The 27,808-nt window shown below is 38.7% G+C and overlaps 1 protein-coding gene across 1 annotated transcript; it reads right to left on the bottom strand.

Moving 5' to 3' along the window:
* Positions 1 to 24,137: 24,137 nt before the first annotated feature.
* faslg (Fas ligand (TNF superfamily, member 6)) lies at positions 24,138 to 26,303 on the bottom strand. The gene is made up of 4 exons (XM_067514059.1): positions 25,935 to 26,303; positions 25,188 to 25,236; positions 25,031 to 25,093; positions 24,138 to 24,944 (listed from the first exon to the last, which is right to left on the bottom strand). The coding sequence occupies exons 1-4, from the start codon at positions 26,208 to 26,210 to the stop codon at positions 24,526 to 24,528; spliced, it is 807 nt and encodes a 268-aa protein (XP_067370160.1). The 5' UTR covers positions 26,211 to 26,303; the 3' UTR covers positions 24,138 to 24,525.
* Between the last annotated feature and the right edge of the window lie 1,505 nt (positions 26,304 to 27,808).

The raw sequence follows: 27,808 nt of genomic DNA, 5'->3' as shown, positions 1-27,808 counted from the left end.
GTTAGATAAAAATTGTTTCTGGAACTCTTTATCCGCTTCGTTGTCTGAGAACCATGTAATCAATTTTGAAATTCCTTGTTTTTGATTTTGTTGTAAGTGATATTGAGATGCCATATTGGTATTGTACAATGACAGAAATATAATGTAAATAAAAATGACTTGACTATTAAGTTTGTGCACATTGTGACTTTGGCTCTCCAGTTTAATTGTTTCAATGGGAGTTGGGTTTACAGAACCTGGTGTATTCTCTTACCACACCAACAACCCCATGTACACTGTACACCCTGTGAAAATACAGCCCTTGGAAAACCTATTATGATTTTTAGGGGAAATAGCAGCAATGCAATGTGTTCCAACTGTAAGACTACTAAGTCATAATTGCAGTTGTTATTTTACACCTGTAGTTTGCAAAATTCAATCAGGACTGGGAAAACAATCAACTGATGCAATGTTTAGTTATTCTGCAAAATTAATTGGAGCTCAATCACACTTTCATTCTTCCTCTGTATATATTTCTGAATGTGCTTCATAAATAATGGCAATCAGAACAAATGGGTATCTTTACCTGTTTCGAGATGACGCTTTATTGTTTCACGTCCCCCACACTCGATAAACTTCCTGCAGGCTGCTTTTGTGTTCTGTAAATCTTTCTTGTTCAAAGAGGAAGTGAAAGTTTACATGCAAAGCTGTTGGGCTGTGTGTCATCACAGTGATGCAATGTCTGAAGTAACACCTCTCCTGTAACAAGATTCACTTCACACCGTGGCATTGTTTCATTCAGCCAGAACCAAACTCTAATCACAATGTTTATATTACCTTCTGGGGACTTTTAATGGGTGCAATTAGTGAAGTATAGTTGTAACTTTGGTCAGACTGGGAAATAAATCTTGGCCCAAGAAATGACTAATTCAGGGGGCCTATTCAGACTAATTCAAAAGTAAATCCCATGTACATGTCATAAGGTTATTTTTGCAAGACCTGATTCTTACAATGAAATGCAATATACCGTAACAGAAAAACAGGCACAAACAAATTTGAATGTTTACACCTTTGCTTGCCAAATGCTCTGTGTAAGGTCTGTAAAAACAAGATATTTAGCTTTATTTCACTTACTGATGCCTTGTACCATTTACCATTTTTGTTCAATGTTTCTGTTTTATATTCATTCAGTTGTAAATGTACAGCCTGCCACCACACAGAACATTTAACTCCATTCCAGACACAACTTTTTTCCAGCTGTTTATTGTGGGAAAATTGTAAAAACCCACTCAAAACCAATTGCTGAGTATAGCGAAGCTTGTAGCAGATAAAGAGATTTTTATAAGGTTGGTGGAGAACACAAATAGCTGATAGTTTAATATTGAACTTAATTCTGGACTTACATATAACAGGCGGCCAAACACGCAGCTCCAAATAAATGCAAATCTTCCTCTGTTTGCTCAACAGAGGAAGATGTGAAAATAACCTACTGTTGATACTATATTAGCTTCACAACATGACACACTTTTTAAATCTCCTTTTAGTAGCCCGGCTTATAGTAAAATGTGAATTCATTATGACTTCTACCTAAATTCAGTCTGTTCCTTAGGAACTAACTGCAGACAGAAAATTAAAAAACGTCTTCAGCTGAACAGCTACTGTGAAAGTAGGACTGAGTGACTGACCATAAAATAATTAGAAGTAAGTAACATTTTAATTACTTTACAGTTACCATTTTCGTTGTTTGCCTTTAGGTCTGCAACATTTGGATGTATGGTATGAGCTAAGAACATAAAAATCAAAAAGAAAAATAAAATTAAAATCTGGAAAATTCTGCCTTTTCTAGTAATGCGGACGTACCCAGGATTTCCTGTGTAAGGACTTGTTAGTTTTGTGTGATGTTTATGTGTATATGTTTATCACGTGTGCTTTATTAAATTTATTTAAAGGGAAAACAAAAACAGTAAGCTTATAGTTAGAAAGTACTGACAAACTACTGTCCTGACTACTCAGCATGATGTGTCACATGTTACATCTGGTCCTGGTAACCAATTAAGAGTTGTGGGGGGGGATAATTTGCAAAGGGGCTTCCTGAGTGAGAACAATATCCTAACTAGCATGGAGAGGGGACCAAATTGAAAAAGACAGGAATAAGACGAGAGAAAACAACACAAAATAGCTCTTTGTAAAGCTGAAAGAGCAAATATAGTATCCACAGTAGATTCTGTACACATTAATTACTAAAAACGTTTAGTTCTGTTCAGTCTTCAGCAACTTGTAAAAATGGTATAGCTTTTAATAATATATGTTGCTGGGTGCTAATTGGTATTAAGTGTTAATTTTTTTCCACTTTAAACAGATGCATGCAGCTGCTCAAAACAAGCTGATAAGAGTCTGACAGTGGTGAGAAGTTTCAGGCTAGACAATCAAAACATTGAGCTGAAAATAAAAACTAAAATGTCCTGAACAGCTGCTCTTGTGTGACTGCATACTCAGTGGAAAGACCTAATGCAAATTTCTCTGTTGTCTTAAACTTCACGAAGCATGCAGACATGAAAAAATACAGACTGCAAGGAAACAACTACAAGAACCAGAGTTTCAGTGGAGCTCTGAGTTGAGTCACAGGCTAAGCTGAACACAAACACTCCCACACAGTAAATCAGTGGCTAACTATCTCACAGTCAAAGACCGCAGTTTTTCACTGGCTTTTTGTTGCCAATAAACACCAACAGACTGTGAGATTGGCACTTTGGATGGGAAGTGTGTGTGTGTGTGGTAACTGTCCTCTTCAGGTCTTTTGACAGATGTTGTGTGGGCTTTATGTCTGGGCGTTGACTGCTCCACCTAAGGGCAGTCAGAGACTTGTTGTGAAGTCACTCTTTGGAGCAGTGTTGTGCTACGAGGTGAACCAGCAGCACGGTCTGAGGTCCCGTGACATTTGGAGCAAGTTCTTATCAAGGACTTTTCAGTATTTGGTTTCTTTCATCCTTCTCTCAATTCTGAGCAGTTTCCCTGATCTTGCTGCTGGGATGCCCCCTGGAAAGTTGCCCAAAAACTTTCATTTAGTCTCATTACACCAAAGAATTGTTTTCCTCCTGTTTTTAGAGTCTTTTTAATATACTTATAGTTGCATATGGTATAATAATAAGTTTTAGATGCTTGGCACTAAGCCCAGAATCAGCAAAGCAGGTCCATGTCATGATGCTCCCTCCACCACACATTCCCATTGGATTGATGTTTTCATGTTGGCATCGTTCTCTTTTTTGTCCTGTATGTAACTGCTGTGTGTTCTTCCCAATATGTCTACAAAACATTTCCCTGAGTGGCTACAAAGGTTTGTAGTTGTGACCAGTGCAGGTGCCAAACAATACACTAATTCAAATACTCTTTATTTTGAGAGGACAAGCAAGAAAATGTGCTAAATATTGAAATATATTAAATATACTTAGGAGACATATAACCCCACTTTGCAGAACAGCTTTCTACTCCTCAGTGAGTAAACTGGAATGCTCACACACAAAGATGTCTCATCTGTTCAGTGATTATTAGATTTAAACTGCACACTGGCATTGATCTATTTTCTAACCAACTTAGTTACTTCATGTTCATCGCTTACTGTAGATTTTTTTAATAGTAGCAAGCCTGGATCAAAACATATATTAGTCACTAGTGTAGGACTGTTACCAGCAACCACACCTCGAAACATTTTTTGTTCTGTTTGAGTAATAATGTCAGAAAATAATCATGTGGAACATCAAATAGTTTCTCACTCCCACCTCTGTTTAGATGTAATCAAATTTCGTAAAATTTTTTGTTTCATTAAGTAGGTGAAAGTATGACATCAGGGCTGGACCTCCAGTCAGACAGATGGTGCACTAGAAAACAACAAAAAACAACAAACTATAATTATAATATTCACACTTCCTTCCACATCAAACATTCACATTCTCTTTCTAAGAATGTTCAACTTTCAATCAGAACTCACCATCAGAAACGCAAACAGCACTTAAAAACACTTTTGCCTTGGTTTGCTTAGTTTCTTAATTTCCCCCCGTCTCACACCCACACACACACACACACACACACACACACACACACACACACACACACACACACACACACACACACACACACACACACACACACACACACACACACAGCTGCTTTTTACCTAATTTGTTTTTTATTGCATTTAAACTTATGTCCAAACCACAATGTTGTTGTTCAATTCTCACAGCGCCTCACAAGGCCTTTTCAGATATGCTCTAGGATTCTGACATTGAACGCAAATGTCAGAGTGAGATGCTCCCGACATTATGTGGACTTTATCCTTTCAAGCCCCCCTGGTCCATATAACGTAAGTGAGCTCATGCATGTAGCACCCTGCTCTTTGGAGGATTAAAAGTGAATGAGTGGACATTTTGACAATGCTTCTATTGAACCTTTTTAAATGAGATGCAAGACTCTGATGTACTGTAAACAAGACCCTGTTTCTCACAGCCTTTGCTGATTGCACATGGAAATCGAGCAGTGTTAGACATGTGAGGACGCTTCTCGCTCGGATGATCTCCCACTGGGAGTGAAACGCCACTTCGGACAATGTCCCAGGCTGATTTCTGTTGACATTGTCCGGAATTCATATTTGTAGAATTCATAGTGTAGTGTTTGGCCCACAGTAGCACCTTTAAGCAACAAAGCTCTCAGTCTTGCACTCTTTAATAGTTTATATTAGATCCCATTTTCATAGCTCAGTTCATATTACATACCAAAACGTATTTAATTTTACTACCATAAGTAGATTTTAACTTTAATCATAATCTCCATTTTACCTTAAATTTTAAAAAAGGAAATGTTGGACTTATATTTATTAGGAGGCCAGAAACATGACTCTAATTGTGTTGTAATATTACTGTACATCATAATGTGTAATTGCTAAACTAAGTGAAATGACACCCCGTAATAATTTTAGGACATGAAAGTAATTTAATATGGATAGTTTAAAAAACATGCAGTTTTCAGGACACTACATTACCTTCACGGCCAAATTGGAATAAAGGAATCAAATCATAACTGAGGGAGACCAGTAAAGCGAACTGCTTGAGTCAGAAAACACAAGAAAAGGACAATGGACCAGTGGTTCCTACCATTTCATCTTTGTGAGACACAGAGAAGGTGTATCTGCATGCATTGGGTGAGACAAAGTCGACCTAATGAACGAGAACATTTATCAGCGTTTGGCTGGGACTGTACATACTACTAATGTAAACTACACTTATTACTTAAAGTTTAAATGGAAACCTACTACTATTATTATAATTTTCAATTCAATTCATCTCAACTTTATTCATATGGCACCAATTCACAACAAAGTCATCTCAAGGCACATACAGAATAAAGTCAAGACTATAAAGATGCATAGAGAGAACCCAACAAATCCCCCCTGAGCAAGCCCTAGGCAACAGTGGAGAGGAAAAACTCCCTTCAACAGAAGAAACCTCCAGCAGAGAAAACAGAGTTAATGTCATACAGTAGTTACAATTTTGAAGTGAGAGGAGAGGAGAGAGTGACAGGAGGAGGGGGGTCCCCCAGCAGTCTAAGCCTATGGCAGCATAACTATAACTAAGTATAAGCTTTATCAAAAAGGAAGGTTTTGAGCCTAGATTTAAAAGTAGAGAGGTTGTCTGCTTCCTGAATCTGAACTGGGAGCTGTTTCCACAGGAGAGGAGCTTGATAGCTAAGGCTCTGCCTTCCATTCTACCTTTGGAAATTTGGGAACCACAAGTAGGCCTGCATTCTGACATCAAAGTGGTCCACTGGGATGATACAGTGCTATGAGGTCTTCTATATATGATGGAGCCTGACCAGTCAGAGCTTTATATGTAAGAAGCAGGGTTTTAAATTCTGTTCTAAATTTAATGGGAAGCCAATGGAGAGAAGCTAGTGAAGGTGAAATATGATTTCTCTTGCTAGTTCCAGTCAGCACTCTTGCTGCAGCATTTTGGATTAATTGCAGGCTCTTTAGTGAGTTACTGGGGCATCCTGAAAGTAGGGAATTACAGTAGTTCAACCTAGAAGTAACAAAATCATGGACTAGTTTTTTGGCATCACTTTCAGACAGGATGCTCCTAATTTTGGCAATGTTCCGTAGGTGGAAGAAGGCTGTTCTAGAGATTTGTTTTATATGTGAGGTAAAGGACAAATCCTGCTCAAAAATAACTCCAAGGTTCCTTGCAGTAGTACTGGAGGACAGACTCATGCCATCTAGAGTAACGATATGGTTCGACATCATATTTCTGAGATTCTTGGACCCAAATACTATGACTGACTTGCCTGAGTTTAGAAGTAAAACATTATGGGACATCCAGGCCTTTATGTATATAAGACTACTATTTCTGAGGACTGCAGGTGCAATGTACAGTATAGTGTAGAGTACAGTATCTAGAAACAGGGAACACAGTTAGTTTTGTCCCAGAAAGCTTAAAAACATACTCAATAAAACAGGAATGCAAATATTATAAAGCATGAGCAGCAACAACAATACTTTAGGACATTTAAAACCTTGATTCTAGAGTCATTGTTCATTAGCCCTAATGACATTTATTTGCATGTGTCTGGTGAAGTTGTGATGGTTGTGGCAATAATCTGCTCTGCGTTTCACCTCCACAGAACTTGAAGGAGGGCAAACAGGGGTTAGGTAAAAGCATGTACATATGACTCCAAAGCCTGTGGTTAATCTCTAACAAAGGTTTTTGCTGCCTAAACTTTAAACTATTCTTACCATAAGGGTGGAAGCCCAGAAAATGTTCATATGAGTCAGTTTTGGAAAGGTTTCACGGGTCGTTTTGGCAGAGACAAATCACCTAGTTTGTTGTCTATGCTTGAGGATTTTTTGTTAGAGAAATGTCAAGACTTTCTTTTTCTGTGAATCAAAACTTAACAGAGATGGCTTTTAAGCCAAGTCTCCTGAAACATTATGGGTAAGTCCAGTAATGAACAGAATATATTAATTATGCATATGCATCAAATACCAATAGGACAAATTCAAAGAAAATCACTTATCAATGTTTTTGCATTCCTTATCTGCCTTTTCACCTTTGCATCTGCCAAGATCAGCCACCTAATAAGAATGGATCTTGATGATTCATGAAGAGGACGTGCCGGTGCTCAAAAAAAGCTTTAGCATTTACAGAATATTAAATATAATCTCAGACTTTATAGACTCAAATAACTCAAAATCCAGTAGAACTTGACTGTCTTCATGGTTTTATTCCGGGGCTAACACTTTGACATGATTATCTTTTACATTTTAGGCCCAGAATGAAAAGTTTGATTCTTGGCTGCATGTGTACAGTGTACATGTACATGGACTAGTATCTGATGAGAAAAAGGTCCATCACAGCACAATCCGATACAAGAACATGTACAGGAGTTGGTTTTTTTTTCTGAAAGTCTGTGGGGTGCTGTTGTACGTCACTAAACCGTTTATTCCATCAGTCCATTAGAGTGCCCATCAGATTACCTTTACACATCCCCCCATCGTTTATGTAAATCTCGCCCACACCCTGCACCATCATCCATTTCCTCTACTTTTGATCTACCGTGGGAGGTGAAGTTGGAACACTATGTGTACCAATATCACTGGTCTGTCTTTCCACTGTGACACATAAACATCCCCTAGTTGACACCAAACACTGCACCACACAGGTCAGCTGACTTCCTGTGTAACTGCCTGCTGATGAGGGCCGGTAAAGAAATTGTCCATACTATCAATTTATCCTCGTATGCAAAGTTCAGCCTGAGATCACAGACAACTGAACAGGTAGCAACACATATTACCTCACAATAATGAATCAAACATCTGGATGTTGGGATGTTTCATTGTTACATTATGTTGTAACAATGTAACAATTTTCTGTTGCAATGTGCAAGGGGAGGTTTACTTTACCTCCCTCACACATAGCTCACTTCACATACCTGAAGTGAGCCGTTAACAGCGCTCAGGCAGTGGTCCTGAAGTGGAGCCAGACACAGCGAGATGCTCATGCAAAGAACATTATATAGTGTGTATACTGATGTTTTATAATAACACTGTACGGAAAGTACTTGCAACATTACAAATATTTCCAATGATTCACTTTAGCTTGTAGCTTTTATTTGCAGTAGAGTCAGATGGTCTGAGTGTTTTTCACTTATTACATACCAGGTGCAGACATTTTAATGCGTTTGGACAACAATGGAAATAGGTCCTTATGCACTAATAGGTACTTTGTCGTGTTATCCTTGACAATTGGCAGATATGTGGGACACAGCTGTTACTTCTGTTAAATAAGCTAAACTAAATCATATAGTATATTTTTTTCTATGTTGAAAAGTGTGTATGGTGAACATTATAAAGCAGCATTGGAGTTCATTGAATGGGTGTTTAGTGTGTGAATGTCATCTACTGGATGATCATTGTTTCCTAATTTTTCAGAAAGCTGTAATCCTCAAAATAACTACTGATGATTCTGTATCCACACAGCTGTGGTGACTGTGTGCATCATGCCACCAGAAAAAGTCCTCAGTCGAACTTTGTCCGTCTTATTTGCCTTTGGTCTACTATCACTGGAACAGTTAATGTGATTGTTCTGTGTTTTGCTGGAGATCAGTTTGGGGAGTGAAGTACAAATACTGCATATATCCATGCATTTAACCTAAAGTTTTAAGTTTTCATCTCAAATTTAGGTCATGTGGGTTATTCTGAGCTTAAAATGATTCACATTTCATAAACAAGAGGATGATATAAATGGGAGAGTCCCTCAGGCTGTGCTCTGCAGGGGCTTCTTCATACCACCTCCTACTTGTCTCTAAACCTGTAGCTCAGTTTCATTAAAATCTAAAGGATTCAATCTAAACATTTAGATAGCACCACGCAAAAAGTAGCTGTACAATTCACTGTAAAGGGCAACACACCTTTCAAATCAAAATCACCATTTTGTAAGGTGGCTGATTGATTTACTCTCTAACAAACTAAAAGAACTAAAGTTGTTTCCTGTCTAATTTTATAATATGGGTCAGATAAACTTTTTATAGCAGAGGTATACGTGGTGCTATCACCGATTATAAACATTCTGTGTGTGTACTGTACATGAAACTACTGATATTTCTGATGACACTGAAAACGCAACGTGCAGAATTTTATTTCAGCTTTAAGAAAACTTTAATAAACGGGGACAAGAAAAATTCCTGAAAACTTCTATTACATCTACATGAAGAGACAACCTGTCCTGGAACTGCCTGGGATCACATACATATTAGCCGACATACAGCTGTTGTGGATATACGTAAGGAGAAGTGGATACTAGAGTCAAAGATAGGACGTAGACATCTGGATAAAAATTTGACCACTATGTGGATTCATAGATATATTAAAAAGAAAAATACACATGATTATAATATTGCACTAAATTTACTTCTTTAAAAGTGTGAGGCAGACCTTCCTTTTATTTCAGGATACTAATCATAAAAATAACTGAGATGTACCTAATACTTGTTGTTGGGTCTGTAGAGTGCACTGATGTCCTCCTCCAGCTGAACCTCTTTGTTCCCCCAAACACCTGAAATGATATTGTCTAAATATTATTGGTCAGAAAGCTTCAAGTTCTTATAATACAAAGAGTCAATTTGTGGGATTTTGAAGGTCAGAAAAATGTATTTAAAGTTTAACTGATTATGGGGGCCTGGTGGATCAGTGGCAGAGCATTGGGTTGGGGCGCAGAAGACTATGGGTTCAAATCCCACCCCTTCAAATGCTGTATAAAGTTCTGTAGAAGTGCTAAAGGTATTTCTAAACGACAACTCCATTGTCCTTTCATTGATTGGACTCCAGGTTTGCTAACACCTGCATGGTAATAAGTAATCAGGTATTTAAGTGCATTTTTCATGTGTCTGTTCTTTACTTAAGCACAATTAATTATAGCTAATTTGACTTTTAATCCATCTAAGAGCAAATATCACAGCACATTTTCATGTTTAATAAAAACGGAAATATAGGAAAATAGGAATTGCTTCATTAAAGAAATCAGCACAATTAGCCATAGCATTAGACCCTGCATCCATAAATGAGAGCAAGGCACCTGCATAGTCAGTGATAACACTTCCAAGATAGATACTGGAGAAGTTAACACAGGCTGCAGCATAAACTCCAAAACCATATTTTCTTAGTCATTAATCGCACTCTCTGGTCTCTAAATTAGCAATAAAATACTCCCAGTTTGCAATTGACCTCATTAGCTGGGATGCATCCAAACAACTTTTCACATTGCTCGCACCATGAATCACTGAATGTAGTGAAGATCTGGCAAAAGCAAAACTTTAGATAAAAGTAATTTAATGAAACTCCGTTTTAGCTTTAGTGTCTACTTTAGCCAGGTTAGTGGCTTTTTGTCATTTCATCATTGATAAAAAATAGGAATGTCATTTTCATAGTTTTTGTACAAGGGATTTTCAGTTTGAACAATTCTGGCTTACAAAATACTCAAAGTGTAAACCACATCATAGGGGAAAACACAGTAGGGAATGAAATGACATTTGATATTGTCGATATATGATGGTCAGTGATTTTAGTGTAATTTTTAAAATAGCACAATGATTTACATGTATTCAGCAACATTAAGCAGCACTAGTCCATAGAAGTGAAGGGGGACAGGGAAAAATGTACTTTAAATACTTTAAATAGTAATGTAGTTTTTTTGATTATGCATTTGTAGTTTTACTTCAGTACAGTGTTAGGACATTTCTTCACCACTGGCATTTAATGAAATCAGAAGTCTACTGTTGGTGAGTGTGGAAAAGAGGTCAAGAGGAGAAAAGTGGAGAAAAGTGTCAGGTGTGTTGTGTGATAAGACTATCAGCGAGAATGAAAGGAAAGGTGTTTAAGAAGTTGGTGAGACCAGCGATGTTGTTCAGCTTAGAGACAGTGGCACTGAAGAAAAGTCAGGAGGAAGAGCTGGAGGTAGCAGAGCTTAAGACGTTGAGGTTCTCTTTGGGAGTTACGAGGATGGATAGGATCAGGAATGAGGAAATCAGAGGGACAGCTCATGTTAGATGTTTCGGAGATAAAGTCAGAGAGGCCAGATTGAGGAGGTTTGGACATGTTCAGAAGAGAGACTGTGAGTATATCGGTAGAAGGTGCTGAGTTTGGAACTGCCAGGCAGGAGGTCTAGAGGAAGACCAAAGAGGAGATTTATGGATGTAGTGAGAGAGGACATGAAGTTAGTTGATCTGAGAGTAGATGATGCAGAGGACAGGGTTAGATGGAAGCACATGATTCGCTGTGGGGACACCTGAAAGGGAACAGCCGAAAGGAAAAGAAGAAGACTGTTGATCTGTTACATTATATTTACACTAAACAATAAGCATAACATAAAAACATGCCTTGTGTCTGCTTTTATTTATTTATTTTAGAGAGTACAACAGAGACTCCTGCTCAACTATTTCATTTTTTTATTTATCAGGACACCAGCTATTGGGAATGTAGGACTGTAGGTCATATGCCATGACATATGCTATTTTGGCCATGTACTGTATTGAAACACAGGATAGGGTCACAGTTAGAGAAAAATCAGTGTTCAGTAAAAATGGAAACAAGGCAACTGCATTGTATTATTAACCAAGGGCTGATTCAGTTTTTTAAGTAAAGAGGCAAGACTCAGAGCAGTAGTCCAATGAAGTGGGCCCTTTTGTCACCTGGAGGCGGTAGAAATATGAGAACTGACTCTGATTATTCGTTGTAATTTCCACAAGAGATCACCAACCTAACCATCCCATGGGAGAAGAGATTAGAGGCAGCCTTTGAGAGAAAGTAGAAAAAGTGCACAGAACTGGCATCTGTTTTTGACCCTCCACCACATCCAAGCAGGGTCGAGGGTCTTTGGATGACTGCTCTACCAACTGAGCTACAGTTGCCAATCTACTAACTGAATACAGACCATAAACCAAAGCTAAAACGGATATGATGAATATTGGCCATGAAAACAAGCCCAGATGAATTCTAATGTAGTTCTGTGAATGATGTTGAATGATGTTTTGCCACAATAACTTAAAAGATATTATATGTCAATATTCTGCTCATATGTTATTTCTACTGCCATCGGGTGGACAGAAAATCAGATACTGAAGGTTTAACATTTTGAGAGCTGCAGTCACACACACGTGGTATTCAGCTAAAACTGAGAAATCTTTTTGGTGCTTGGCTGTTCCAGTCAAACATGATGTTTGCAGCAGTGTCATCTTTTTTCTTTTAAAGGCTTATGAAACGAAAGCAAAAACTACAGACGCTGTGTGTGTGCATGCTCTGGTTGTTGTTCGTGGTTATGGACCTTTGATGTTGAAATGCAGCACATTTAATGAAAAACACTGAAGTCTACAATGCCTTTATAAAGTATAAACTGCTTAGTTGTTTGCAGAAAAGATTGATTCCTTAATCTAATCATCTGCAACCTACAGTTCTGGTAAATTCATACTTTCCATTTCATTCACACAGGGAGAAGATGGGCACATTTCTTGGACAATACACCCACACTTTTTGGTATTGTGCTCCCAAAACAGCAAGTGTGATGGCTGTGGGGAGTGGAGAGCAGTGTGGAACAGGTTTTCTGCTGCTGGCTGAGTCATTCTGAACCCATGTATGCATCAGAGAGGACAGTGTCAGAGGGACAGTGAGCAGAAGAAGAAGAAGAAGAAGAAGAGAGAGAGTGAGACTTAGATACATCTTGCACCTTTCTATGGAAAAACAAAAAACAGTTGTCTGTGCATGTGGCAAGGTTAAGATGAAACTGTGAGCGAAGGCTACCTTAATCACAGATCGAAATTGAGAAAGAAAGGAGATGGAAGGAGGAAATGCAGACAGAGAGAGAGAGAGAGAGAGAATCAGAAGAAGACAGAGAGAGAGAGTGTGTGTGTGTGTGATAGAGAGAGAGAGAGAGAGAAAGAGTGTTAGAGAGAGCGAGAAAGATTTCCCAATATATGGACAGGGAAGTCCCCCAGGCTCGACTATACGACTATATGGCGGGGCATTATTCGTCCCACCTCCACACTGGGCGATAGGCTTATCTCACATCATGAGTGGGCTCATGTCAAAGCTGTTTGTCACTGGCGTGCAGTGTTTAGTGTTGCCTTCCCTAAACTCTTCAACATGGCAGGGGGAATACCCCTGGTGGCTCTCTGCCAGTATCTGTGAGCTTCTCCTGCTACATTAAACTTCATAGACATGTTATAGGCATTTGTGAGCAATTCATAGAGGTTTAATACATACTGTACAATTCCAGGAAGACTTCTGCTGACTAAAATAATAAACCCTGGTGGCCCCCCTTAGTGTTGTTATTTGTACACTGTCAGAAAAAAGGTGCAGTCCCTGCAACAACTGGATACCACTCTGTGCCGTTTATTTGGGAGAAAATTGTGGTCTCAGTTTCAGATGATCATCTATGAGTTATAGCTTTATAATAACTAAAGCAGTGTTTGAAGGAAGCAGATGAGATTGCCTTAGATTCAGCAGCAGAGCTTCAGTCACCTCTTGGCTTACTTCTAAAACTGTGCAGAAAAGAGATATTAACAGATGTATTTCATATACATCATACACACAATGCACCAAATACATCCATATTAGCTACAGAAATCTGATTTACTTGTTAAACTGATGCAAACCAAATGCTTTAAATAAACCAAGTAATAGTTAATAACTTGAACAGAAATCTGAGCATCTGTTATATATATTGTACAGCTATTCTGTCCACTCTGGTCACATTGTCTCCAGTCACTGTTAAAACAAAAGCAAATCAAAAAATCATTTATGAATGTGAATTACCGTTGTTACTATTGCAACAATACTTTGCTGTAACCAAAATACTATTTTGCTATAAACTATACTTTTAAGGTAAGTTCCCACCATTTACCCATCTAACTCTATTTCTCTGCTGTGCACAAGTAAAAGCACCTCTTGTGTCAATTAGCTGTATTTATTCATTGTTCAGATCAGTCCTACCATAACGTAAAATCTACTTCACACCGCATTAAAATGAATTAGATTTTTGCTTTAAAAAAATTCAATCCCCCCTCTGTCCTTAAAAAATGCCAGCAGAGGGTGCTGCAAGAACAGAAAAGGGTAAGAAACTGGACTATGGTGCTTTGACCTGTTAATACTTGCTTGCAGGTTTTTCTGGTAATCTAAGCACCTTTTTCTGTATTTCTGCCTCCCACTACTCTAGTAGTGTCATTTCCTCATCTGTTACGATTGTACTTGATTGTTAAGGTAACTTCACTCAGAAACAATAAGTAAATGAATTTGTTTACTTTGCAATTATCTCTAACTTGATAAAAACTTGATAAAAAGTAAAATGTGGATCTTGTTGATAGCATAGTAAAGTAAGCAAATATTGTAAGTTAGGACAGCTATTGGATTTCACAGTGTATCTAGGTTTCTGCATTGTGGTATACTGAAACATGAGATAGTATCTATTGACGGTATGCTTGTGGCCTCTTCAGTGCTGAGCCAGTATGTACACTGTAAATCATTTCAAGCTCGTTCAACTTGGAAACTAAAGTTTACCTGCTGACTTAAAAATGTGATTTAACTAATGTTAGGTTTAGTTATTTCAATGTCAGTTTATACGTTTTATGTTTGAGTACAACTAACTCAGTTAACTTAACTGAACTAGACAAACAACAGACATTTCACATAACTCAACATCTTAAGTTGATGGTTTTTCACTTATTCATGCAGACATGAAGTAATTCTGTACCAAAATGAGCACAAAGACAAAACTTAAGGTTGCTGTATGTTCTCTCTCTCTCTCTCTCTCTCTCTCTCTCTCTCTCTCTCTCTCTCTCTCTCTCTCTCTCTCTCTCTCTCTCTCTATATATATATATATATATATATATATATATATATATACACATATATATATGTGTATATGTATATGTGTGTATATATGAATATATATATACACACATATATATGTGTGTATATATATGAATATATACATATATACACATACACACACACACACACACACACACACACACACACATATATATATATATATACACACACATATATATATATATATATATATATATATATATATATATATATATATATATATATATGAATATATGTATACACACACTTATATATATATGTATATATTTAAGATATTATAAATATGTTTTTAAATACACAAATACCTTTGCAAATATTAAAGACATTTCTCTTTGTGTTTTGTCACGATACCGCTGTATCCCTGCTTTCTCGGTATTTGCTTTCTGAGCAGGTGTTTATTCAAATGTCACAGTTATTATGGCTATGTATTCAAACTGAAACCTTTTTTTTCTTTCTTGAGGGTGGGGGGGGGGTAAAAAATTAAATTTCCAGTTTTCATTTGACAATTTTTGATTTTACATAACCCTTTTTTCAACCCACACACAGTTTGAGATATTCCTACGCATATATATTTTACCTTCATTTCTCCTCCCATAGTTTAACTATGAACACAAAATAAACATGTTTTCCTTCTCTCTTATTTAGGTTATTGATGCAAAGTGATTCATCCACAGACATTTTAAACACTGATTGACATCTCACTCACTCGTTTATTGATGAATAATGTTCAACAACACTACAATATCTGTAATTGCGATAACGTTTTTTAATGTGTCAGGCTGACATAAACAGAATAAAGCCAAATCCAAAACTGAGCCATAAACCTCACAAATGTAATGTTAAAGTTACAACTTGCAACATTTGGGAATCAAATTAGCTGTGTGTCAAAGACTGATGCTGTGCTTTTGCTTGCAGCATCTCATAAATACATGCAAGGTACCTTTTTCCATCTGGATGTGATGAGGGAGTTTTGGCCTTTTTTGACTGGTTACAAGGGTGACCCTCACTCAAAAACCCTTAGAAAGAAGTAGATTTTTGAATGCAATTTCATGATGGAGCACTTCACTTTTACTTTTTTTATTAATAGGATTAGGGATGTTGCGATATCAATGCCAGTATTTGGTACTGGGATTGATACTGCCATTGTGCACAGTGTTTGTACTTCTTTGATACTACACCTGAGAACTGTGTTAAGTTCATGCTGGTTGAGCAGGTAGGCGGAAGTGGAAAATGCCTGTGGTTTTGAGGTGTTCTAAGAGAAGCGTTAATAACAAAAGTAAAGCTGCAAGCAAATGTTTAATATTCATGCATCAGTGAGATCTACAATTTTACCTAAAGTTCCTTTTGCTTTACAGTTATTTTATGTCCATATTCTGTCTGCTTTGTTTGCCATTAGTTATTTCTTTTTTGTTTTTTTTAGGTGAAAGTTATACACTGCTCATTGGACCTTTAGCTTTGACTACAGCACACATGCCATTATTTTGAAGAGCTTATGCAATGTTATTTTTATACAGAGTTGCCTTTTTTGTATATTCTCCAGCACATTCTAAAGCTCAGACAGTCAGCTACTGATTTCATCATGAAAACATGCAGGCATTATCCAGTGGAAGGCACTTAAATATTAGTTTAGTTAAATCCAGTTGGTGACTGTTTTTGACCAGGCAGTGAATAATATGAGCTTCCTTTGTTTTGCAGTGAGTTTAAGGAGGTCTATTAAAGATCTGATCATGGTGAAACTAAAATAACTTGTCTCCTATTTCATATGAATATTTATTCATATTTACCTGTTTCTAAATTTATTGTATTGTCTGCTATCGCCATACAGATGCTAAAACCAACCATGAGTTTCCTCCATTCCCTTTCAGTTTCTGCAGTCTGAATTAGCTTTTTTGTCACTGTGGAAGACCACCACTCTCTACTAATAGAAGAGGTGGTTCTAAAGTTTATTTAAAATAGGGTGGCAATAACTTTAGAACCACCTCTCAATATAATGGACAAAGTGAGTGACTCCACCACCCACTTTGACCACAATCATAAACACATAGTAGAATTATCACCTTTCTGAGTGGTTCAACATAAAGCTGCTGTATTGGATCGCATCAGACAGTACAGGTGTACCTAATAAATTGGCCAGTGAGTGTTAATGACATATAGAAAAGCAGTCCCTTGTGTGGCTGTTGTTGCTAGAGTATTTTATGATCATTCTTATCATCCTTAGACAGCGGCAACTGCCAGTAAGTTAACAACTGAAGAAGACAGCAGGTTATGCTACAGCAGCACTCACATTAGTATAAGCTCTGAATGGAACTCAAGTTTACAGCCTTGCCATCACTGCGTGGCCACTACATGGCATTCTTTTCTCTTCTCTTTTTCTTTCACATTTATCAGTATCATTTTAATGTAACTTTTAGAATCCCTTAGATGCTAAAAGATAGATTATTATATAGATTATTTTTGTATTTTTTGGTCCTTTCAGCTTCCCCGTGAGTTCAGGGCCACCACAGCGGATCATTGTCCGCATGTTGATTATGCACAATTTTTACACCGGATGCCCTTGTGGAAGCAACCCTCCCCAATTTTTACCAGGCTTGGACAGGCACTGCATAGCTGGGGAAGGGAATGGGCATTAGAGGAATTAGGGGTTCAGTGTCTTGCCCAGAGACACTTTGAGATATAGCCAGGAAAAGGACCCTGTGGTCCATGGACGACTGCCTTTACCAACTGAGCTGCGCATCTCCTATTATTCATATAAAAGTACGATTAACTCAAAAAGGGCAGCCAAAAGCATGGTGACACTTTTCAAGCTTTCAGTTTCTCTTCAGGACCTGGCACAGGTGATGATGAACACAAGATAATAAAAACCAGGTGTGTCAGCTGATAACTCAGTTAGGCTGATGATAGCACAGCTCGACACTGCTTTTTAGAGAGTGATGCTTCATCATTTACTTCTTTATCTCCTGTGCCTCCTCCTGAAGAGGTTTTTAAAGTAAAACTGCGACTGTGCCTTTTTCCTCCTTTGAGCAAATTTACTTTTACATGTGTTGGATATTAGTGGATCTCCAGGTGTGGTTCAGTAAATCCACTGCTACCTAAAAAATGTAGGGTGAAGGTTCAGACGTTGGTTATCATTAGTATGGTTTTGGCACCCTCTGCTGGTAGAACGATAAACTGCCGAAAAGAGACAACTGATTTTTCACACGGGTACCGTTTTTCTGAATTTAAGATGCGTTTAATAAACCTTTGATATACTTGTTCTTCATCATCACCTTCTCAATGCAGCAGAAATCTCGTCTTGCAAATGTATTAACACTTTTCATCAGTTTATTTTTCTGTCAGCCAGACACATTTCTTTTTACATCTTTTTTCCACACACGTCATATGTAAACATACGTGTCATTCAGTGGCCCAAAACTTTATTGTATTCACTGTCTATTGTATTCACTGTCTAACAAAAGGAAAATATCTTTCAAGTTAATACAAATGACTCACATCACGTGCACACATACTATACATATACATATAAATACATATATATATATAGATTTAATCCTTATCCATCTTTAAAAGTTGTTCCTCTGTGCTACTATTTGCAAGTCTGGATCAAAGATGAGGAAAAAACGTCAATGAGATGGCCTATTAACTGGAGTATTTCATATCTTCATTTTGATTTTATGACAAATGCAACCGCAAGGGGGCACAAGCCAGTGTCTTCTTGTGCCAGTCCCAAGTCTGGATAAAGACAGAGGGTTGTGTCAGGAAGACCATCCGATGTAAAACACATGCCAAATTAAAAATGTGAATGAGGACAATGACCATACCTGATCGGTCAGGGCCCGGGTTAGCAACGACCGCCACCGGTGCCGTTGACCTACAGGGTACTGGAAATTGGACTACTGTTGGTTGAAGAAGGAGAGGAGGGAGATGTGTTTGTAGGCAGAGAAGAGGAAATCTAAGAATGTAGGACTGACAGTAGGAACTCTGAATGTTTGGACTATGACAGGGAAGGCTGGAGAGTTGGTTGACATGATGCAGAGAAGGATGGTGGATAGACTGTGTGTCCAGGAGACCAGGTGGAAAGGTAGCAAGGCTAGAAGCTTAGGAGCAGGGTTCAAGTTGTCCTAACATGGGTCAGATGGGAAGAGAAATGGAGTAGGAATTATCTTGAAAGAGGAGTTTGTGAGGAATGTTCTAGAAGTGAAAAGAGTATCAGACAGGTTGATGAGTCTGAAGCTGGAAATTGAAGGCGTGATGTTTACATTTACATTTAGTCATTTAGCAGACGCTTTTATCCAAAGCGACTTACAAGTGAGGTACAAGGCAAGCAATGTTGTTCAATGTTGTTAGTGTTTATGCCCAAGGACATGAAGTTAGTTCATGCGAGAGAAGACGATGTAGGGGACATGGTTAGATGGAGACAGATGATTCGCTGTGGCGACCCCTGAAAGGGAACAGCCCGAAGGAAAAGAAGATTTTATGACTATTTCTACCCATATGAAAGTTTAATTAGTTGTTTTTATTTTTACTTTAGTATTTACAGAATTCATCTTTTCTGTGTTTGAACAATATGAAACAAAAAAATATTGGCAGATTTATTTTGTATTTTGTTGTCTAGTGTGGTAGAGTGTAACGTTTGACCACAAGTTGTGCTGTTTAATGGGAAAATTTGCTTTTGCGTTCATGAAATGCAGTTTCTTGAACATGTGATAGATGGAGCTAGAGACAAGGTAAAGATCAGGGACCTGTCTGCCTCAGGATCATCTTTGTGACATGAGACATGCAGAATCATATGCAACTCACTGCATACACAGACTGTATAGATACTTGGATGTTTTGTGATTGTTAAGCATCTGACCTGGTGTCAATATGCTACAGTAACAGCCTCACTGGCATCACTGATGTGGGTGGCAAGGCCTAAATCATATTTGGTGTTTGCGTTCATACAAGATATTGGTGGGGTAGACATCTTGCTCTGTACAGGCCAATCAAGTTTTCTCACACTCATTTAGAAACTAATTTCTCTATAAACCCTACTGCACAAGAATTATTGAAACAGGAATGATCAGTGTAGCTTTAAGATTCATTTATATATATAGAAATATATATAAATGTCACTTGCTGCTAAACCATGTTTCCTGTGACTGGTGGAGCATTTTTAAGTAATGCTGATGGAGAGGCCTCTAGCTGAATGACTGAATAAAACATGTTAATCTGCCCTTTAAATGAGTATTTATTACACTTGCTTATCATTAAAATAACTATGAGCCTGATAAGGATATTTTGCAGAGCATTTTGTGTTAGGGCACCACAATCAAATTGATCTCAGCCATATCTCATTGTGTGGTTGTGATGGGTGGGGCAGGGTTGTAAATACTCCTCCGCGCTGCAGCATTTTCCCTGAACTTCAAATCTCTCTATGCTTAGTTATTATTCTATTTATCGAGGTGTGTGGCCTTGTTTCTAGAAGTAAGTAAAAGCTTTCTGTGTGGTATTCTGCCAAACAATCCAGACTTGTACTTATGCTTGACTGTCATGTTGTGGACTTTTGTCCTGTTTCCCCCAAGGATGCTCTCAGGTCCCCAGTTGGTTGTTTTGTAGCAATATTCCTAGTGCCTCTTTCAGTTACTTTTCTTGTTCTTACAGTACTTTTAAGAGTTTTCACAGTTGGTATGTGTATCCCTAAACATTTTGAAATATTTGTATGTTCCTCTGCAGCCTTATAAAGGTTTATCAAATTCATTTTGAGGTGTTCTAAGATCTTTTTGTTACTCTCAGCAAAGTGTTTCAGACTGCCCCAGAGGATACACCCACTTGCAAATTTAAAATGCAAACCCAATTTAATGCACCTAGATCCACTCATCAAGCTTTTGTTGACAGTTTTTCCTTGAAGATCAGACACCTGATTTAACATTAATCCATCCATCCATTATCTCTTGCCGATCCAGAATGGCACCGGGTTTAACAAGGATTTTGTAAGTTCTGTTTCCCTAGCAACGTTTACCAGCTGCTCCCTTGGGGCTTTGAGGTATTCCCAAATACATAATCCCGTCAGCGTGGTTTGGTCCTCCTACCAGCTGGGCTTACCTGGAAGATCTCCAATCAGAGGCCCTTAGGAGACATTCTTTTATGATGCCTGAACCAACTCACCTGGGTCCTTTCGGCGTGAAGGAGAAGCAGCTCTACTCCAAGCTCCCTCTGGATGCCTGAGATCTGTAGCCTATGTCTGAGGATGAGCCTGACCATGCTACAGGAGGAATTCATTTCTGCGGCTTGTATTTGTATTCTTTCTGTCATAACCCAGAACTCATGTCCATTGAGTAGTAAATTGAAGGTCTTGACCATTTCTGTTACCTCTAGTGATGAACGATAATTTGTAGCTAAATGTGCATTAAATATTATGTTTGACATGATCTGGCCTTTCAAATTCACCGCCTTTTCTAGACTTTTATTTTGTAGCCTATCCATACTTCCTGTTCCCAGTTGATTCCACCAGCTTCATCCCCTGCCTTTTAGTTATGTTAGTTTATCAGTTGTTCCAGCCCCGATTCTAGTTTAGCCTCCTCAGGCATTCTGACCCTGTCTTGTCTTTAGTTCTTCTTTGACTTGTGTTTTACCTGAAATTTTGTACTATTGCTCCCCAGGGCCAAGCCAGCGTTTGTCCTCCTATCCGGAGTAAATTTACTGTCTTTCTTGAAATCCAGGGTTCCTTAATTTGCTTTTTTGTTCAATATCCCTTTTTTAGGTGGCTTTCCAGTCTTGTCTACCCAATTTCTTAGCTCCTCTATTTCTGCCCAAACTTGTATCCTGACTTTCAGTTTAAATTAGCCCTGGTCCAACTCCATATGTTGTGGTCGGGTTCTTTGTCATTAATCTCAGCTCCTGTATTTGTATTCTGATCCTTTAGTCCCTCAGTCCTTGTTTCAGGTTTAGTTCCTTGGTTCCTTTATTGTTTGTGTACTGTATCTTCTGCCTGTCGGCCTAGTTCCTGTACCTGTACTAGTACCTTGAGTTTGTTTGTTGTTCCTCCCTTTGTCCCCTTTCAAAATAAAGTTCACTTACATTCTACAGCCTGCTAGCTGTTTACACTTTTGGGTCCATTCTCATTCCCCAAACCTGACTATGTTGAAGGGGAAAAAAACATTTGTTTTCATGTATGTGAAAGACATTGATCTAAATTGATCCCAATTAGAGGACTGTGGAGCTGTTTGAGTTCTGTGGTTATGAGTCAAGTGAAAATGGAAACATCCCACTTTTAGATGAACCACAAGTTTAAATGAGAAACCCACTTTAAACTGCCGGTGTTGTGATGAGTAAAGTTTATTGGAACAAGATAGTGTACTGATTGCAAACATGATTGCAGACAGGGTATTAACACATTGAATTATCTTTATGCTTCCTGCATATGTGCGGTTGCAGAGAAAATCTTGCATCTTGAAGCAGGCCTCCGGAACTGAACTTTTTACGGTGCTCATTTGCTTTTGTAAATGTTGTGTGCCGAAAGTCCACTGTAGGCAAGAAACAGAAAATGAGATTAGGATGATTTAACATCTAACTATACACTACACCTACAGTCGTTCCACAAAGTATTTGCATTCATCTTGCGTTGTACATTTAAATCCAACATTTTCCACTTCAATATGTATGCGATAGCCCATAATGACAATTACTTGTTAAAACCAAAAACTGAAATCACTCATTGGTAAAGTTATTCACACCTTTTGCTATGTCATTAGAAATCGAGGCCAGGTGTATCCTGTTTTTGTGAAGACCAATTTTCAGATCTTGAGAAATTGAACTGAGTAGAGACACAATTCACACTGCATGTGATAAACCAACTCATGAAACTGATTTAACTCTCAGAAAAACGAGAAGTCTGAAACCGTCAAGGCAGCTCCTGGTCTCAGGCCAAACTGAGTAACCAGACAAAAAGGACGTGGGTTGTGGAGGTGAGCAGGAACCTATGGGTTACTCAAATAGAGCTTTGGAGCATAAACATCTCAGTAACACTCCATTAGTCAAATCTTTATAGTCGAGTGATTAGATAGAAGCCTAAGCCCGTTTGCCAAAAACATTTAGAGGACTATAAGACCATGAAGACAAAGACTTTCTTTGGGGCAGAACTGCTCATAACCTACTATTTCTATTCCTACAATGAAGCATGGTGGTGGCAACATTATATAATATGGTTCTTTTTAGTAGTGGGAGCAAGGAGACTGGTAGGAATTGAGAATGCAGCCAAAACACAGTTTTTTCATAAAACCTATTTTTCCGGATGACAATGACTTGAACGACCAGCCAAGACTGGACTGACATCAGGACAAGACTCTGTCACTGAGTGGACTTAAACCAAGACCAAAATCCCCACAGAAGATCTCAAGAGCCCCTGCTCTGCTTGGTTTCCAGGTGTGCTGGGTCAATCAGAACATGATTTATGAAATCAACAATGGGAAGTGCGGGGTTAGCTGGAAAACAAGCAGAGCAGGGGTATTATTAAATATAGAAAAGGTGCCACGATCACTGGGTCAAGGCAACACAGTCAACCAGCACTATTTTTTATTGAGATTGAGAGTAGGTTGTACTTTGGGCTAAAATACAGAAGTTTGTTCACATTTTAAACTCTTTTCTTGATACAAGACCCTCAGGTTCTTGAAGGAAAACCAAATATATGCGTTCATAAGGTTTGAGTGGGGAAAAAAGGAAGCAGAAACTCTTTCTTCGACGAAAAATTGACTTGCACACATGCAAGACCCTTGTGATATTCACACAGGAAGGAAACTCGCGTCATACCTGCCACAGTTTAGTCCCCTCATCTGTGCCCAGCACGCATATCATCTTTGCACTTCACATACATGGTAGTTTGTGGTGTACTGAAAAAGAACAGCGCAGTGAGGGTGTTAAACTGAAAAAAAAAGTTTGTGCAGCATTGCAAGCAAACTGCACTGTTGCCTAGTGTTTAAAGTCTAAACTCTAAACTTTCAAGTAACCAGGAAAAGTAGCTTTTTAGCTGCTTTAGAGATTGTTAGTTTTGCAGGCTTCAAAATAAAACCCCACCTCTCTGTGGAATATATGAACATCAAGTTGATGATCAGAGGCAAAGCCTGAGTTGGTGTCTATCTAAATACTTTCCAGTGGTCATGACCAAAACTCATGTGGGCGTGGGTGTTCCAACATGAAACACTTTCAGATTTTAAATTTCTTTAATGTGTCACTCATTAAAGAATAACTCCAATATTTCACCAAATAGACATTGATTATCTCTTTATTTATGCCAAAACAACAGAAATAAAACCCAATTTTATAATCACATATTACCATACTGAAATAAATATATTCAAATGCTACAACTTAATGAGCATCGTAGTGTTAACTGACTCATCATTCATAAAAGGCAGAATATTTGCTCATACTACTCATTTTAAAACTACAGTTTTACAGTGTGCAACATTTTCCCGTGTTTTAACGTAACAGAACCAGTCACTGGTTAAATGCACTTACAACATATCATGAGTGGCACATTCCACAAGAATCAATTGGGTACTATGATGAGTAAGATTAACTCCTGCCTGAGTCCTTTACATTCATTTGCTGGAGTAGAACACTAAAACACACTGCCCACCAGCATGGGCTCTTCAGATCTTGTACAGCCCAAAGAAATTGGCATAATGTGCATGACTAAGAAAAGCTGGGTGTGATACATTCACATAAACTCTGTCATTTTTCTCCAGCTTCAGGGTGGAGCCGAGATAGCTCTCTGTGGTCCAAGCGTGCCCTGGCTGCTGAGCACAGAAACCTGCTCTGTGGGCCTCCATTAGGGTCAAAAATGGGGAATGACCGGTCCTCTTTACAAACACAGAGTGGATAAATGAGGACGTGGGCGAGCAGTGCTTGAAGATCAACTCCACTCGGGAGTAAATGTGGTAATGTCCGCTCTCGTTGACCTGCAGACCGCCGTCTTCAACCCGGTAAATCACTGCTCCAGATATGAACGCCTGACCTGCTTTTGGCTCCCATCGCAAAGTCTTAGGAAAAATCACGTTTTCAATCCGCCCTGCAAAAGGAGAGATGTGGTGTTAGCACTTATCTAGGTTCTAAAAAATGCACAGCGTATAGATAGACTTTCAATAAAAATATTACCTATCACGTGTGCTGCCGTTTTTGTCTGTTTCTCCTGTGCATTTAAATGTGGTTCATAGATACCTGGAACAAATCCTCGGATTAGAGTCAAATCATATTTGACAACAATATCACTTTGTTGGGGGTAATTCATGCGTGATGGCATGTTCATAATTACCAATCTGCTTCTCCGGCGTATTAAACTCTGTTACTGTTTTACCATTAGACTGAAAGAGAGAGAGAGAGAGAAATCTCAATACAACATCACACAGACAATTCTGCATCATGGTTTTTTTCAAAGTTATTGCTGAGCATGCGTTGCAAAGGATTTCCTGTCACACTGGACTGGTGACCACAGAGAGAGAACAATAAATGTCAAATGTCTGAGACTTATCTTTTCAAATGATGGCAAGCCTAAATGACCTATTAATCTTTGTATCTCTGTCAACTTTCCAGCCATGTTTTCCACACTCCCACCATACACCTCCCTATCACTCCCTCTCATGCAAAGGTGAGAGAAGTCACACCTTTTAAATTTCTTCAGCCCCCACTGAAGATGCACCATTATACACAGAGCAGTACTATTTTCATTATTCCTTTAACTGCCCAACAGTTAGTTGCCTTACTTAGCAAAGCTATTACTTACTTCAAAACCTTCTTTTTGTTATGCCGACATGTTATTTCTAAGGAATGTGTTATGCCATAGTTTCTACAATGTGTTGCTGAGCCCAAAACAAATCTATCTAGATGAAGTACATATTATCATCTTTACAATGCTGCCACATTATCACATACCTTTTGCTTTTAAAAGAAAATCTCTTTAAAATAATTTACTTTCCTATACTGTGACAGTTCTCATTAGCTTAGCATTAGTAGTAAGAACTGTGTCACCTGTGTGGCTTTTTCACACCCAGTGGATTCTTACCTCTCTCATCTCTCTCAGTTCTATCTGCATGTTGTAAATCTGGTAGGCTTCAAATCCCAAGGACACAAACACAAGCAGGAACAGCAACAGCACGATCATGGCCAGACAGGGGCTGACACCCATAAACCCCCGACTCTTCCTTGGAATCCTCGCCCTCTCCTGGGCAGGTGGGAAAGGCCAGCAGGGTACAAGGGTTGGTGGTTGACCCCGGTCCTGCATACCTCCTCCATCCACAAGGTATACTTGAGGCAATGGATAGCACTGGTCACCACTCATAGCGCAGGTTCTACTGTGAGACAAAGTCTATGCTCATCTGTTGTCTCTGCATGAAGGAAGTGTCTACTTTTGTCTGAGCACCTCTGTCTTAAAAGTGTCAGCTATCAAGGCATTTACCACCCACAAAGCCCTCCCACATGCGCCATTAACACAGACGTTCAGATGACTTTTCCTGTTAACTTATGACATGAAACTGTCAACCAATCAAACAATTTATCCATCTATTAGGCCCCCCCTGTGCTCCTTTACTGCATGGCATTTATTTATAAATGTATTTTTGGGTGCTTGCTAGTTTAAGTTTACCTGTACACATAAATCTGTAGTGACATGTGAAGAGACAGGAAGCTAGGGGTTTCAGCTGACCACTACCTCAATAACCACCAACAGCTCATGAGCAAAGACCTTCTCACAAGTTCCACAAAAGGAAAGATTGTGTAATTTTAAATGTAACAGGTCTTGGGCTCCAGGTAACACACTTTAGAACCATTGCTGGAGGTTTTCTCATACACACCGTTTACTACCTTTTCAGGTGTGTGTCTTCAAACCCAAACCTTGAATCTTAGTTATCTTTAGTTGTTGCTCAAATATAGATGCATCATTTCTTGGTTGACTCCATATGAGCCGCACTGTGTTAGTAAACACTGATACAGCAATTTTCAGTAGCGCACACCATATTCTTGGTGGGAAGATGCTGCTGCCACATGAAAAGGATGTATGTCTTTGCATTGGCTTTCGTGCTGTCTGCTCGAGAAGGGCAGGTAGCAAGAGAGACGATGATGCTTTAGAGAGGTGAGAATTAACCCTAACCAATACCTCAGATATGAGTTTACAGGAAAACTGAACACACACACACACCACTTCCACACTTACTGAGGAGTTAATACCACTGTGGTCTTTATGCCACCTCAGGGTTTGTTCCTAGGATACGAAGCTATTAGACTGTTTTTTGCTGCGGTTGCAGCAGTTTCTGCACAGCAGCAGTTCTAATCTGTTGGTTTAATCAAGACATTTAGTTTCCAAATGTTACTTAACACTCTAGTGAACTTTTCTAGTGGTTTTTGATGTAGGGTATTGTTCCAACCTCATAGATGGGGACTTAGATGGGGACAGCTGCTGCAGTACTGTCTCACGCAGACTGTCACTAAAACTTTATCTATCATAATGCTTTACATTAACTGTAAAGCAAAGTCATATCGCGTTAATTAATTTGGGCTTCTTTGTGTGTATTTTAGTGCCTGCAAACAAAGCATCACAGCTAAGGTGCTATATGTCTGATTCTGCAAAAGTTTTGTTTCATTTCTCCAAGCCCCTGAAGAGACAAAGGGAAACCCACCTAGCAGCGTGCATAGAATGCACTAACCAAAAGGGCAGCTACGTGAAACTTAAACCATAAACTGCACAGTGTCTGCACACTAAAAGCTGATGTGTCTGTTTCCCAGAAGCGTCATGTTGAAAGCGGCCCTCGCAGCAGCGGCAGAGTGGGTTAGGTGGGAGGGTAGGGTGTTGGGTTCTAACCAGGCCGTGTTCAGGGCTGCTGCTCCAGTTGATAAAACCAGACAAGGAGGCTTAAATGAATCACTGATTCAGCAAGTATTTCT

Source organism: Channa argus, chromosome 8 (assembly GCF_033026475.1).
Source record: "Channa argus isolate prfri chromosome 8, Channa argus male v1.0, whole genome shotgun sequence".
In the NCBI taxonomy this organism is placed as follows: domain Eukaryota; kingdom Metazoa; phylum Chordata; class Actinopteri; order Anabantiformes; family Channidae; genus Channa; species Channa argus.
This window is presented reverse-complemented; position numbering and strand designations above follow the sequence as displayed.

Excerpts from the sequence above, each read along its gene's own strand:
- faslg (XM_067514059.1), bottom strand. The coding sequence starts at position 26,210 with ATGAGTGGTGACCAGTGCTATCCATTGCCTCAAGTATACCTTGTGGAT. Across the intron at positions 25,237-25,934 it reads AACTGAGAGAGATGAGAGAG|TCTAATGGTAAAACAGTAAC; the intron begins GTAAGAATCCAC and ends TCTCTCTTTCAG. Across the intron at positions 24,945-25,030 it reads AACGGCAGCACACGTGATAG|GGCGGATTGAAAACGTGATT; the intron begins GTAATATTTTTA and ends CTCCTTTTGCAG.